This window comes from Cololabis saira, chromosome 18 (assembly GCF_033807715.1).
Source record: "Cololabis saira isolate AMF1-May2022 chromosome 18, fColSai1.1, whole genome shotgun sequence".
Taxonomy (NCBI): domain Eukaryota; kingdom Metazoa; phylum Chordata; class Actinopteri; order Beloniformes; family Belonidae; genus Cololabis; species Cololabis saira.
The window spans coordinates 10,423,008-10,437,448 of record NC_084604.1 but is presented as its reverse complement, the minus strand read 5'-3'; the positions used below and the strand labels follow the sequence as shown (position 1 = coordinate 10,437,448).

Below are 14,441 nucleotides of genomic sequence, written 5' to 3'. Positions count from 1 at the left end.
CCGTCGTTGCTATGGATGCAAGACGGTTGCTAAGGTCCATCCAATGAAATGTTACGCTGTCATTACGTTTAGTGGAAACGTCATGACGTAATTGCGTAAGCAAACCGAAAACAATGCATGGCTGCATTTAAACATCAACAAAAAGACATTTGAAGTTCCGTGTATTTAAATTTTTTTTTAAATCGTTGTTAACTCAAATAACATTTATTGTTCAAATGTTATTCCCAAATATTAAAATGCACTTTGGCTTTTATGGGGTCCTCCTACTTTAATAAGCTACAGTTGTGGTAAGTTTCACTACACACGTTTTATACGTGTGTTATATTCTAAATATACATTTATTCTCATTCATTGCACAAGGTTGTGTCTCATTTTATTTTGTTGTTTATTCAATTATTCATACATTGTTATACCCTTTTTATTTTGTACAAAAATTACAATAAAAGACAACATTTTATTACAGTTTAATACTGCAACATCATAGGCTATCATTAATCCGATATTGAAATATTATCTACTATGACTTATATCCTTAAGATGTGACAAATATTTTGTTGCTTCTGTTTGTTCTCATACATAGTTCCACAATAAAATTCTCCTGGTGGTGTAAGTTTTTTTTCCTGTGCCATCTGCCAATTCAGCATCCTCCACACAGTGCCACATTCCACTTTTGCCTGCTCATTTCCACAAGCCTCCTACAACTGTGGGACTTTAGATCCCCTTATGGTGCAAGACAATGAAGCGCTGACATGGAAACTTTGAAAGCACCCCATGTATTTATAGAGCTGACTTTATCTAAGAAACTGCTGGTGTGTGTGCCACACAGGTCCCTGCACTCAGAGAAACACACCGCGTCATATATTCAATGGGGAGCTTGTTTGTGTTTTGCCTTGTATGGTAACAATGGACCATAGTTTTGACCCTAGTGATGTAATGATGATCCTTACATGTATTTTCACTTAAACTTGTTTTTGAAGGCAGAAAAAACCCAATATATTTTACGCATTTCAGGTCTGCAACATATTGCAAAAAAAGATAGAACTGCTGTTAAAGCAGTACAAATTACTTTTTTCATGTTAAAATATTAGATTCAATTTCATCTAAAGGAGTTTTTTGCTACTTAGGAATCACCGTCTAGCTGTTGTACCCCTGCCTTTTGTTTGTAATGTGTCTCCAGAAGACCCCGTGACCTTGTATGGATGGATGGATGTCTATCTGTCATGGCCTCCATCCGTACTATCAGCAAATATAGACTGTAGTGTTGGTGGTAAAGCCTCCATGACATCGTGCACAGATGTCCCAAGTCTTTTTCCTTTTGTACTGTCCAATATTGTATTGGGAATGATCAGAAGGAATTGGTCCAGTAAGCCCAGAAAGCTGGGTGGCAGACGCCCATTTTATATCAATCAAAGCCATAGCTACCAGCGTCTTGAGCTCATCCAGCTCCGGGGTCATGATCTGGGTTTCAGACAATTTACAGACAATTTTATAGACGTTTGACTTTTATCCTGGCAACAGTGAAACTAGTTAACATAATTATAGTCGACATCATGGAAGAGAAGATTAAGAGACCCAAGAAAGTAATGGCAGAAGAACAAAATGAGTGTGACCACGTAAGAATCCAAACAAGCAATTTTCACAGCATTAATGGAGAGACTTATCTCCACATCTCTGGGGGAGCCCACTGAGATAAAGGTGTCAAAACTCCCTTTGTGTTGCTTTAGCCCTTTTTAATGTAAAATGTATTCTTCATTTGTTTTTTTTTTCCCCCATTGTGTTTCACTTTTGTAAAATGTTTTGTGATACATGTTCCAAACTATCCCTGCTGGGGAAATTCCAGGACATCAGGCAGGCCAGTCATACCTTTTCCTTGATATCCCTGGAAAAGATGCAGAGTTGAAGGCAGCATACGTTGTGCTAAAACTTTTTCTGCATTAAAGTTACCATCACAGAAGCGTCAATGACCCAGGCCAAGGCCAGTGACACAAGCCCCTTATAACAGACCCTCGCCTCTGGACTTGCCGTGTGTAACACTCTGGATGGTCTGGATGGCACCAATTTCTTTCAAAAATACCTGGAATTGTAATTTGTTGGAACAAAACTCAGATCTCCGAGACACTGATGCTACCTCTGCATGGAACATAAGACTTAAAAGAGAAATGTGTAAATTACTTAATCTATTTTCTTCTTTTTTTTGATGAATATTATGATGATTATATTCATTGTTACTATTGTTTTTTTTATGATTTTTTCTTGCTAAATCTAATTGCTAAATAGAAAATCCCCGCTCCTCTTTTCCTATTCAAAGACTCAGCTTTTCAAATTACAATTGTCTTCTGTCGTCACATTATATAATTCATATTTTTCTTTATTTGTAGCCAGAAATTGCACTTGCAAAGTTTTTTTTTGAATATGTTTAAGCTCTGAAATGCAGAAACAGACGTATGTTAATATACGAAATAAGGCTGAGAAAATAAAATGAAATGAACATGAATATTGTTATACAGCCTGCAAATAAATAAAATGTAAAATAAATGAAAGAATCGCCTATAGTAACTCAGTTTAAAATCACCTAAAGGTGAGATAAAATAGCAGTCCTCCTCCTGTAAAGTAATCAGTTATTTTATTATTTATGCTCTGAATTGCTGGAAATGTTTGATTCGTTTTTAATGGCTTGAAGTGTTGTTATATCGCCATTAGAAATGTAATGTAATGATGTATAATTACAAAATTAGTACTCATGCCTTTGCTGTTGACAAATCCATGCCGTTTGTCACCAGCTGTCAGTAGCTTGGGGCCAGCATTTGTCACATTACAATAACTTCTGTTGCTGCCAGGAGCAGCGGTACAGCGCTGAGAAAGGACAGATCCCTGTCAGCGGCCAAAGTTTATAGCCCCATAGTAGCAAAGTTTAAGTAACAGTGATAATCTACTATGGAACTGTTTAAACACGGCAGTCAGTCAAACGGAGTAGTTATTTTCCTTAACAAGAAACTCAACCGAATATTAAGAAAATAGAAAAATAGGACAATGAAGTTTGAGCCAAATGCAATGTCACTGGTCAGATGGTAAATAAACTCCTGTGTACGTTGGACAGACCGTTACGAGGCAGATGAAGAGAACAGCTGCTTACATGTGTGCATGTGTGTCTTGGAAGTGGGGATGAATTTCAGAGGAGGCAGCTGTCAAGATGCAGACAAACCTTGTGCTTCCTACATTCCCTTATAAGGACGAATGTCCCTCAAAACCACGACCCACCAAGGAGAAACACGCTTTATCCTGATAAAGACCTGGTGATAAAATAGGATTCTGCCAAAAAGTGATTCTTTCACGAGAAGGGATTTGTTGACAAAATACAGCAGGAGTTTCATCCCAGGATTAATACGTCTACTCCATCGTTTTTGCTCTAAAGTGTGCATGTTAAATTAGAGTCAAGCCATGATGCTTTCTTAATGCCGATGTTTTTAACCCCAATGAAACTCAAATGAAAGAATGAAAATCAAATAAAGTCTTAAAAGTACACAGATATTAATGACATTTCAGATACACTATTTGGCAAAAATATCAGAGGTACAGGAGAGAAGCATCATTTTCAACCATTTTTACACCTCTTTTCATAGGGGGCGGAGTCAACCACAGTGTTGTGTAGCTCATTTCCAAGGTCCAGCAAATACAGAACGTTGTAAAGTAGGATAGCAAGAGAGATGTTTATGTGTGTTGTTTTTTTGTTTGTGACCTGTGATGTTACTTCCCACTGTAAATATAAATAACTCACTGAATTACATCTTTCCACACATAGGTGGCCTCAATAAAAGTGAAACACTATTATATATACAGTATATGTAGTAGAAAAGCATTTTGTCATATGGCCCAGTAAATTTAACAAAGTAATTTTATCCACTTCAGTCCATATATAGATTTTGTACAGTTTACTGATTTAACAACTATAGGTTTATTGGGTTATTAAGACCATGCAAGCATAACATTCAATCAATTTTTGAAGAATTACAGGACAGTGGAAAAATGTAATACAACACCAAGCACATTTTTACACATGACATTTATTAAAGGCACAATTTGTAACCATACCACTTACAACTTCAGCATAACTGTTAGACTATATAAGCAACAATAGTTTAGCCACAGTATTCGTCACATTATGAGACAAATACAGTGTTTACAATGCATCTTAAAAGATACACTGCATCATTTTTGATTTAGTTTTCGGCATCAAGAGAAAAGCAATGTCAATGGTTTTGCTTTCTTTTTGAATTGTTCCTTGTATTTGCCTCTGGACATGTTTTTTTAGTCAGGACAGTATGCAGGTGGTGGTTAGGCAGGTGATTAGACGGTTTGTATGTTCACATGATTTGTGGTATGATTTACAGTGTCTCCTTGCTTTGCAGGATTCCCCTTTTTCACTGTGACATCAGCTCCGTCTTTGCTATCTCATTGGCTGTTGTATGAATATACAGTAAATACTTGGTATGCTAAGATGTTTTTTGACTGGAAGACATTAAAATAGTCATTTAGTGTCAGGAAGTTGTACAGTTGTTGGAAAGCAGCTTTTCCTATGATTCCATTAAGAAAGGAGAGGTTTCATACGGGCCTATATAAAACTGACATAAGTGGCTGCTTTAAGTCTTATTGGCTCCTGCTTTGCTCCTGCTTATTAAAATATAATATTGCAAAAAAATGAAAATCAGTGATACAACTTTTTAACCTTTGTAAGGTAAACAAAATGGCTTGTGAGATTGATTCAAAAAATGACAAGTCTATCCTGTATCAACTGCAGTGATTAACTACTGTAAGAGCTACACAGATGATGTGATTTTTTTTTTTTTACTTTTATTATGAAAGGCCTGGGTTAGGATGACTCAAGTAGGTTAGTAGTGTCTCTTTTATGAAGTAATGAAGCACATGGTTACAAATAGAAACCTCCAGGGTGCTGGCGGCGTGTGGGGGATATTTACATTCCTGCTGCACTTGTCTGGCGGGTCCAGAGTGGGGATGTAGGCACCGCGCAGGCAGCACAGGGTGACCAATAAGGGTCTTGAGCTCTCATCCTTCTGCTGTCGGTGTGTGGTGACATGCAGCTAGTGGTACCGGCTGCACTGCATATCCCTAAAAGGAAAAACTGGAACCAATCAGAGCTGAGAGTCGTCAGCCGTCGCTCTCCACGCAGGCCGTCCTGCAGGAGGTCTTCTGCCCCTACCTCACTATTCATCTTATAATATTGATTCTCAGCTGTCTGGTATGTTTGTAAACCCCCTTAGTGACACTAGCAGTTTCCTCTGATGGCTCCTACTGTAAGCTGTATTACTCGGATACAATTCATGTTCCTTTCTCACCCCTGTAGTCACCCACATCCTCAGCGTCTTATGAGAGCTTAGTCATATTAGCACATCTTTAGGGACTTGGCAGGGTTGAAATGCTGCTATGTATGAGGCAGGACTCTGAATTTATAACTGGTACTAATCCATCATAAATCATTTAAGTCCATATGGGCCACTAGATACTGTGTTTTTATGTGCAAGCCATATTTTTAAAGTAATCTAACACTAATATGTGATTTGGGCATAAAATGAGTCACATATAACTTGGAGGTTGTCATTTAGTCGTCTATGTTCAAGAACATCCCCATTTGCTGCTATTTATTTCTGTCCAGGGCTTTTAATCTCTCCACTTTCGAGGCATCCCTGACACAGGATCCACTTCACTTTGCCATTTTGCTGAGCAACACTTAATTTGGACTTGTGTGAGGTCCTGAGCCCGCCCACCCGCCCCCAGCCTCACTACGCTCAGACATATTTAAGAACCCCTCGGACCCTCACCCCTTTGTCCCAGTGGAAACTCCAGTCTTCTGATTACAACTTGGTGAGTCCCTTTGTAGATTACTAAGTGTGTTTCACCTGCTACTTCTTTTCTTTTCTTAATGGAAGGTCAGGGGGCCAGGCCCAATGAGAAGATGCTGTTAGAGATATTAACAACCACAACATGGACGTGGTGTACAGTATAGCTTCAAAAATGTTGAGCTTTTTGTGTTTCTCGTGTGAGACAATGGTTTGCTTTTAGGTGAAAGATTGGAGAAGGGAAGTGTGGGAGTAAAGTAGAAAGGTGGAAATAAGAAGTAGCAAAGGGAGTCCTCATTCACACACTTGCCAGATTCAGCCTGTGGCTCTGAGATGCAGGATGAAGGATGAGGGATGTCTGCTGTGGAGGAGGCCAGACAAGCCTGAGCGAGCTTGTGTGCTCATGCACTTTTTAATCAAACAGCTATTAAAACAGACTCAATGGCAAAATAAAACTAAACAGCACTTAACAAGAGATATTAACCAGTGTGCAGATGAAACTCAGCCTTATTGGAGTCTCAGTCAATGAAATATCGAAAACAAATATCAATGAGGCTTTCTTGGTTTGATGAAGATTTACTTAAGACCTATTTTGTATACTTTGAAACATGAAGTTCTGACTAAATCCAGCAAGCTTTTTTTTTTTTTTAAGTTAAGATAATTTTTTGCAAGGAAGGTGCCTTATTATGAAAGAATGGTTTTTAAGCAACTATAGTGGCAATTTGTGTGAGTTAAAAGTGTTTACCTTTTTTAATGAGTCATAAATCATGTCTTTATAGTCACAGTTGATTGCAGTCTTGTGTGGACCTCCCTCATCCCTGTGATTAATGGCTCTAATTATCAGTTTATGAGCTTGATGTATCAGTCAGTCTTGTTAAACAACATTAGAGGAAAGATTTTAAACAAAAAAAAAAAATCTTTCTTTATTTCTGCAATGTCATGTTAAGTCTAATTTCCAGTATGAAGGCTGATGATGATGTTGATTTGAATGGGGAAGTCTCCATGGAAGGGAGGGAGGGAGGGAGGGATGCTGGCACCTGGAATGCAGGCTGAGGCCAGAAATCCTAGAAAGATCAGAACACTTGGTCTTGATCCACACAGAGGAGTCCAGTGTGAGGCGACAGCTGAGAGGAGAGCCAGGTCTCGCCTGCCACTTGTCAAAAGACACACTGCCTCAGCTGTTAACTGGCTGCAGCTTAACCATCAGATAGTGGGGGGGCTGTGGGGTCAGAGGTTGGTCTCCAGGCCTAAAATAGACCTGTGAGTGTGCTCGCGGGTGTCGGATCATATCCCAGTTTGGCTTTCAAAGCAGCTGCATGAGTCTGAGAGGAGATTAGAGCTCCACATGTTGTCCTCATAGTGAACATGGTCACGGTCATTATGTTAAATGATCTATGTCTTCTTCCCAAATACAAGAAAACACAGAATTTAACCTCACAAACTGATATTTTCTTATACAGTGGGTAAGCCCAGAACAGATAAATCATGTGTGACGACGACGAGACCACCGCCTTGGTATGTGACAACGGCTCTGGCTTGGTCAAGGCTGGGTTTGCTGGTGATGACGCCCCTCGTGCTGTCTTCCCATCCATTGTTGGACGCCCCCGTCACCAGGTCAGACAGTTAAAGAATGACATTTGTCTTCCACCTCCTCCACGTCTGCCCCCATCTCTAGTTTCTCATACGTGTTTCCTTCCCTCACAGGGAGTGATGGTGGGCATGGGCCAGAAGGACAGCTACGTTGGAGACGAGGCTCAGAGCAAGAGGGGTATCCTGACTCTGAAGTATCCCATCGAGCACGGCATCATCACCAACTGGGACGACATGGAGAAGGTGAGAGTTACATTTGCAAATGGTTTCCTTTCCTGAATGATTAGAAAATGATGGCAATAATGGCAAAAGAGGTGAAGAGCCACATCCTCTACAACTCAACGTCCTCTACATCTCCGTCGTGCTTGTGTAGATCTGGCACCACACCTTCTACAACGAGCTCCGCGTGGCCCCAGAGGAGCACCCAACCCTGCTGACCGAGGCCCCCCTCAACCCCAAAGCCAACAGAGAGAAGATGACCCAGATCATGTTTGAGACCTTCAACGTTCCTGCCATGTATGTGGCCATTCAAGCCGTGCTGTCTCTGTACGCCTCCGGCCGTACCACCGGTGAGTCTCTGCCGAGCACTTCTATGCAACAACACGTTCTGTTACAACACAAGCTGTCTTTCCAGAGACCCAGAACATGACCTCTGAGCAAATATTACATAAACAATGGCAGGTAAAAACTCAGCTTTAAGATGGGGCAGACCACCACAACAACCTACAAGAACAATGCAATGCAATTATGCTTATGAGATACTTTTAATTAATAAGTGTGGATTGAGCTGAAGAAAGGAAAGAGAAGGAGAGGCACCGCTCAGATCATGTTGGTGTCCCCCTGCAGCGTAGCTCTGTAGCAGCATATCTACCACAAAGCTGTGTTTAAGACCAGCTGCTCTAGTCTTGTCCTGTAGCTGTAGCTATGACTACTGACCCTAACACACAAGAGTTTATCCTAACTATAGGCTTTACTAAACAGAAAGGTTTTAAGTTTAGTTTTAAAGGTGAGAGGTGGTGTCAGCCTCCTTAACCCAGATTGGAAGTTGGTTCCATAGTAATGGTTCCTGATAGCAGAACGCCCGCCCTCCAAATCTACATTTGGATACTCTAGGAACTACATTAAACCTGCACTCTGAGAACGGAGAGCTCTGCCAGGAACATAAGGCACTATCAGGTCTTGCAAATATTGCAGGTCTAGGCCGTTTTGGGTTTTATACGCAAGTATTAACATTTTGAATTGGATTCTAAGTTTTACGTGGAGCCAACGGAGTGAGGTTAACACAGGAGAGACGTGCTCTCTCTTGTTGATTCCTGTCAGAACTCGCGCTGCTAAATTTTGGATCAGCTGGAGGATATTCACAGAATTACTTGGACATCCTGCTAATAACACTTTACAATAATCTAGCCTAGAAGATACAAATACGTGAATTCGTTTTGCTGCATCATTCTGGGAGAAGATGTTCCTAATCTTTGCGATAATATGGAGATGGGAAAAATGCTGTCTTACAAACCTGATTAATATGCTGTTTAAACAACAAATCCCAATCAAAAATATGCACCAAGGTTTTGCACATTTGCACTGGAGGCCATCGCAACACCGTCTAACCCCTTTCTAAGGTGTTTGGGACAAAAATAATAACCTCTGTTTCATCATAATTTAGAAGTAAAAAATGAGCGGCCAATGTCCTGATATTGTGTGGCTAAACAGTGCTTTCTCCTGACAGGTATTGTGCTGGACTCTGGAGACGGTGTGACCCACAACGTGCCCATCTATGAGGGCTACGCTCTGCCCCACGCCATCATGCGTCTGGATCTGGCCGGCCGAGACCTGACTGACTACCTGATGAAGATCCTGACCGAGCGCGGCTACTCCTTCGTCACGACAGGTAACGGGGCGTTACTTATAGCAGCTTTTAATGTTGACTTTAACTACCAACTCCACTTTATTCTAGTATTATGGGTTACATTTGGTGTTTGGTGACAAACAGAGTAAAGACTAAGAATACTTATTGGTCAAGTAAAACTTTAAAATAGGAGCATTACTAACAATATTTTGTGTCAGATTAGAGTGAAATAATGCGAACATGATCCAGGAAGTATAAACCACCCTCAACCTCAACTGTCAAAAAAAGAAAAAAATCATTAATCCTTTTACAAAGGATGTGTTACATGATTTATAGTAAGAGTATACAATGTAATTCTTTGCTCCCCACATCTACGATCCTCATTTTCACAAGTTATGGAGATAAAAGTACCACCCATACTGTTTCACACTGTAATATATATACATATATATATATATATATATATATATATATATATATATATATATATATATATATATATATATATATATATATATATATATATATATATATATATATATATATATAATAGATTAGGTTATATTTAAATTGTAAGAAGGGCTGGAACGGGAAACCAAATATACTTTGATCAAACAAAATAGTAAATACTGTTCATATAATGTAGCTTGTTTGAGACGGGAACACCAGGAAAAATAGGAAAATAATACAAATTTTAGCAAATTTGAACTGAAAAAATACAAGTTGAAGATTAATGTGTATTAACAGAATATTGAATTTCAACCTGGGAACATAAAAAAACTGAAATGAGTAAGGGATTCATTTAATTTTGAAGACTAAAAACTTTTAAATTGTGGACAAGATGGCATAACCATTCTGAACCTCATCTACCTGCAATCTATGTGAGCCCTTTTATGATATTAAGATATTTAATGGGAAAAAAATCACTAGAGCAAGTGGAGCTGTAACTGAGTCAGGGATATAACTTACCATTAGACAATGATATTGTTTTACTAATCAAAGTTGCAGTTAGCTACATGCATCAGGTCTGGCTGCTGGAGAGATGGAGCTCCAACTCTAGACTGGAAACACATAACTTTCACTTTACAAAGCTCCTTCTGTGGATATGTCAACCTAACTGGAGGTCACGTGTTTCTCCAAAGTTTGCAGCCAGATTTTTTTGCTTTTCTACAAACAATTATTTTAAACCGTTCGTATCAAATCATTTGTGTATGAGACCACGATTTGTGAAACTTTTGACCAAACTGAGACATTTCCTCCCTCCAGCTGAGCGTGAAATTGTCCGTGACATCAAGGAGAAGTTGTGCTATGTGGCCCTGGACTTTGAGAACGAGATGGCCACGGCTGCCTCCTCCTCCTCCCTGGAGAAGAGCTACGAGCTGCCCGACGGTCAGGTCATCACCATCGGCAACGAGCGTTTCCGCTGCCCCGAGACGCTGTTCCAGCCTTCCTTCATCGGTGAGCGGGACACGTTTTCTACCTCTAATACAAAAAATACCAACAACAAACTGTATAGTTTTGTATTGGAACCAGAGGTGTCAAGTAACAAAGTACAAATACTTTGTTACCTTACTTAAGTAGAAATTTTGGTTATCTATACTTCACTGGAGTAATTATTTTTCAGACGACTTTTTACTTTTACACCTTACATTTTCACACAATTATCTGTACTTTTTACTCCTTACATTTTAAAAACAGCCTCGTTACTCTATTTCATTTCGGCCTTTAAAAAAAAACTATCCAGTTAAATTGCTCCATCCGGATAGAGTGAATTTGGTTGTGGTTGTTTCAGATGTTCTTGTCCAGTTTTGTTCTTACATCCGTTCCCTCAGATTCCTGCAACTAAACTTGGATGTACATTCCAATAAAGGTTAGGATAAATGATAACATGCCTCTGAAGTTTGACTTTTTGCACCATAACAATACTTATAGGCAACTAGTCATCATATCTCCTGCTCTCTGAAACACATGTTAATGCTCAATAGTACACATATATGGTTCTTTAATATATTTACATTATACTAAGATGCATTCATTTTCAATGGCTTTTGTCCTTAATGGCTTTTCCCCCCCTTACATTACTTTTACTTTTATACTTTAAGTAGTTTTGAAACCAGTACTTTTATACTTTTACTTGAGTAAAAAACTTGAGTTGATACTTCAACTTCTACAGGAGTATTTTTAAACTCTAGTATCTATACTTCTACCTGAGTAATGAATGTGAATACTTTTGACACCTCTGATTGGAACTGACATTAAACAAGGAAAACATTTTTTAGGAAGATTATAATCACACCAAATGTTTGCTGGAATGAATATGGTGATTATTAAAGGAAAGAATTAAACATGTTAGTGTCATTTCCAATCAACAACCCCTTATAAGCACATACAAATGGGTGGAAGACACTCAATAACTAATTTACCACAGACTATAATGTTATTATAAGTGAATAATAAGCAGTTTGATATTGTGACATCAGGTATAAGGTTTTGAGAGGTTGTTCTAACCTTTGGGATCACATGTTCTCAGGTATGGAGTCTGCTGGTATCCACGAAACTGCGTACAACAGCATCATGAAGTGCGACATTGATATTCGTAAGGACTTGTACGCCAACAACGTCCTGTCTGGTGGCACCACCATGTACCCTGGTATCGCTGACCGTATGCAGAAGGAGATCACCGCCCTGGCCCCAAGCACCATGAAGATCAAGGTGAGCAGGACTTCAGAAATCAGCTTTATTGGTGGCGAAGGGGGACCGGCTCAGTTCACCACATTTCCATACACTGAAAAATAAAAACGTGTACACCTTCTCCCGGCAGATCATCGCTCCCCCTGAGAGGAAATATTCCGTCTGGATCGGCGGCTCCATCCTGGCCTCCCTGTCCACCTTCCAGCAGATGTGGATCAGCAAGCAGGAGTACGACGAGGCTGGTCCCTCCATCGTCCACAGAAAGTGCTTCTAAATCGCCAACCTGCCACAAAACGCCAACACCTTCCGCTAAAACTTTCCCTTCATTTCTATATTTCTACTGTTCCTTTTGCTGTATATACATGTTCTGTTGTAATAATAAATAGTTGCTTTTTGACAGTAAACTTAAGTACGGGGTCTGTATCAGAACACAAGTGAGGAGCATTTCCTTGACTGAATCCATATATCTTATAGTAATTATGTTGATCTTTATTATTTATACATTTGCCTATTAACTTGAGTTTGCTGGTCCAAGGAACAGGTTGAGGGTTGTTAAATTTGAATACCTGCCCCACCAGGAGTCAAAGTGCCCTTGGATGAGACACTGAACACAATGACCTTTGTGTTTCAGGTCATTGTTTTTGGAGTTGGGTTGGAAAACTACAACCAAAGTTAGTAAAAAAAACAACATCATCAGTTTTAGATGAATTGTGTGTTACAAAGGGGATGAATCTCACTAGCAGGGGAAATATCACCAAAAAAAGTCAACTAGTTTTATTTATGTGTTTATACATTAGTAATTTCCCTTTTGTACCTTGCTTTGAGTAAAAAAAAAAAAACAGTGGTATCGCCAGTACTCGAGTTGTAAAAACAAAATCAGGGGGGATGGTGGATTTGATCATATGGGGACAGATAATTTCTGCTGATTACAAATAATATAATATATTACAAATAATAGCACTGACCAAAACACCTGCAGAAATACTGCAGGAATGACATAGCAGCAGTTAAATGCAGCCTTCTGTAAGCTTTAAATATCCACTGGGCTTACATCAAATACATCAAAACACAACAATAAAAAACACTTTTCTGAACTTATCAATATGACTCTGTCCTTCACAGGATAAGTAAAATGGATCACTGCAAAAACTCAAAATCTTAACAAGAATATTTGTCTTATTTCTAGTTAAAATGTCTCATTTTAGTAAAAAAAAATCTTATTGCACTTAAAACAAGACTCATAACTGGAAAAAACAAAAATTTTCACCTGTTTCAAGTAGATTTTCACATGAAATAAGTAGAAAAATCTGCCAGTGGAACAAGATTGTTTTGCTTGTAGTAAGAAGATAAATCTTGTCCCACTGGCAGATTTTTTTTACTTATTTCAAGTGAAAATTTACCTGAAACAGGTGAAAATTGTCAAATAAGTTATTTTTCTGGTGATTACTCTAAATGTTGAAATAGCAGTAAAACCACATTCATTGATGAAATGAAATAAGGGATGGAAAGTGGGGATGGCAGTTTTACAGGGGGGATGATTTTGACTGTTTTTATTTCGGGGGGATCCCATCCCCCCTCATCCCCCCTCAACTTGAGTACTGGGCATCGCCATGGTTCTGACAAGTACTTTTACTCTAACATTTGTAGGTATTTGGTTGTTCTGAGATTGAGTCTCAGGTGGTCCGATAAAAGACCTCCTCATGAATTTGCTGCAGGACTACAACGGGAGGTAGACGTATCCCATATCTATCTGTTAAAACCTAAAGGGTCCTATTTGTGTTGGCCATGTGGCCCCATTTACAATTAGTAACCCAATTAGAACCCACAAAAGGGACCTAAAGGGTTGATTTGAATTAATCCCAGGGATGATATTTATACCTTCCAGTACTCAACCCAAGCATAACCAGCGTGGAACATAAAGAATGGTTCAGTGCAGATCCTTTGTTAGCATTTACAACATAAAGCATGTTTTTGTGTGTGTACACTTAGCATGTGGCTAACTGCTGCTGTGTAACATTTACATACATGAACAAATATGTTAATGGTCACTTCAAACTGCACAGACTGACAAGACATGAAATGGCTTCTTGACAGTTTTGATGAACTTAACTCTGCTGCCTGATGTGACGTGTTAAGAAGTCAAGAATTATAACAACAATATCACAAATACACTTCTCAGGATAAAACTGACAACAATAAAGACTCAAAAGCTACGCGTGATGCTATACGTGATGCTATACCCACATTAAGTTAAATGCATCAGTCAAACATTAGATAATAATTACAATCAACACACCGAATCAAAGGCTGCACTGAGACATGAGAAGGAGAGTCAAGCAGAAGGATGCATGGTACATGCTGAAGGACCAGTTTAACAGCAGATTCCTCTGGAAAGCAACACATGTGCACTGAACCTGGACTTGCACAACCTGGAAAAGTAAACATTCAGGTACAGGTTTCAA

At 39.1% G+C, this 14,441-nt stretch overlaps 1 protein-coding gene across 1 annotated transcript; it reads left to right on the top strand.

Annotated features, from left to right (window-relative positions):
* Window positions 1-5,749: 5,749 nt before the first annotated feature.
* Window positions 5,750-12,388, top strand: actc1a (actin alpha cardiac muscle 1a). The gene is made up of 8 exons (XM_061707452.1): window positions 5,750-5,877; window positions 7,313-7,466; window positions 7,557-7,685; window positions 7,816-8,011; window positions 9,169-9,330; window positions 10,555-10,746; window positions 11,819-12,000; window positions 12,110-12,388. Exons 2-8 carry the CDS (start codon window positions 7,338-7,340, stop codon window positions 12,251-12,253), a joined length of 1,134 nt encoding a protein of 377 aa, XP_061563436.1. The 5' UTR covers window positions 5,750-5,877; window positions 7,313-7,337; the 3' UTR covers window positions 12,254-12,388.
* The last annotated feature ends 2,053 nt before the right edge of the window (window positions 12,389-14,441 follow it).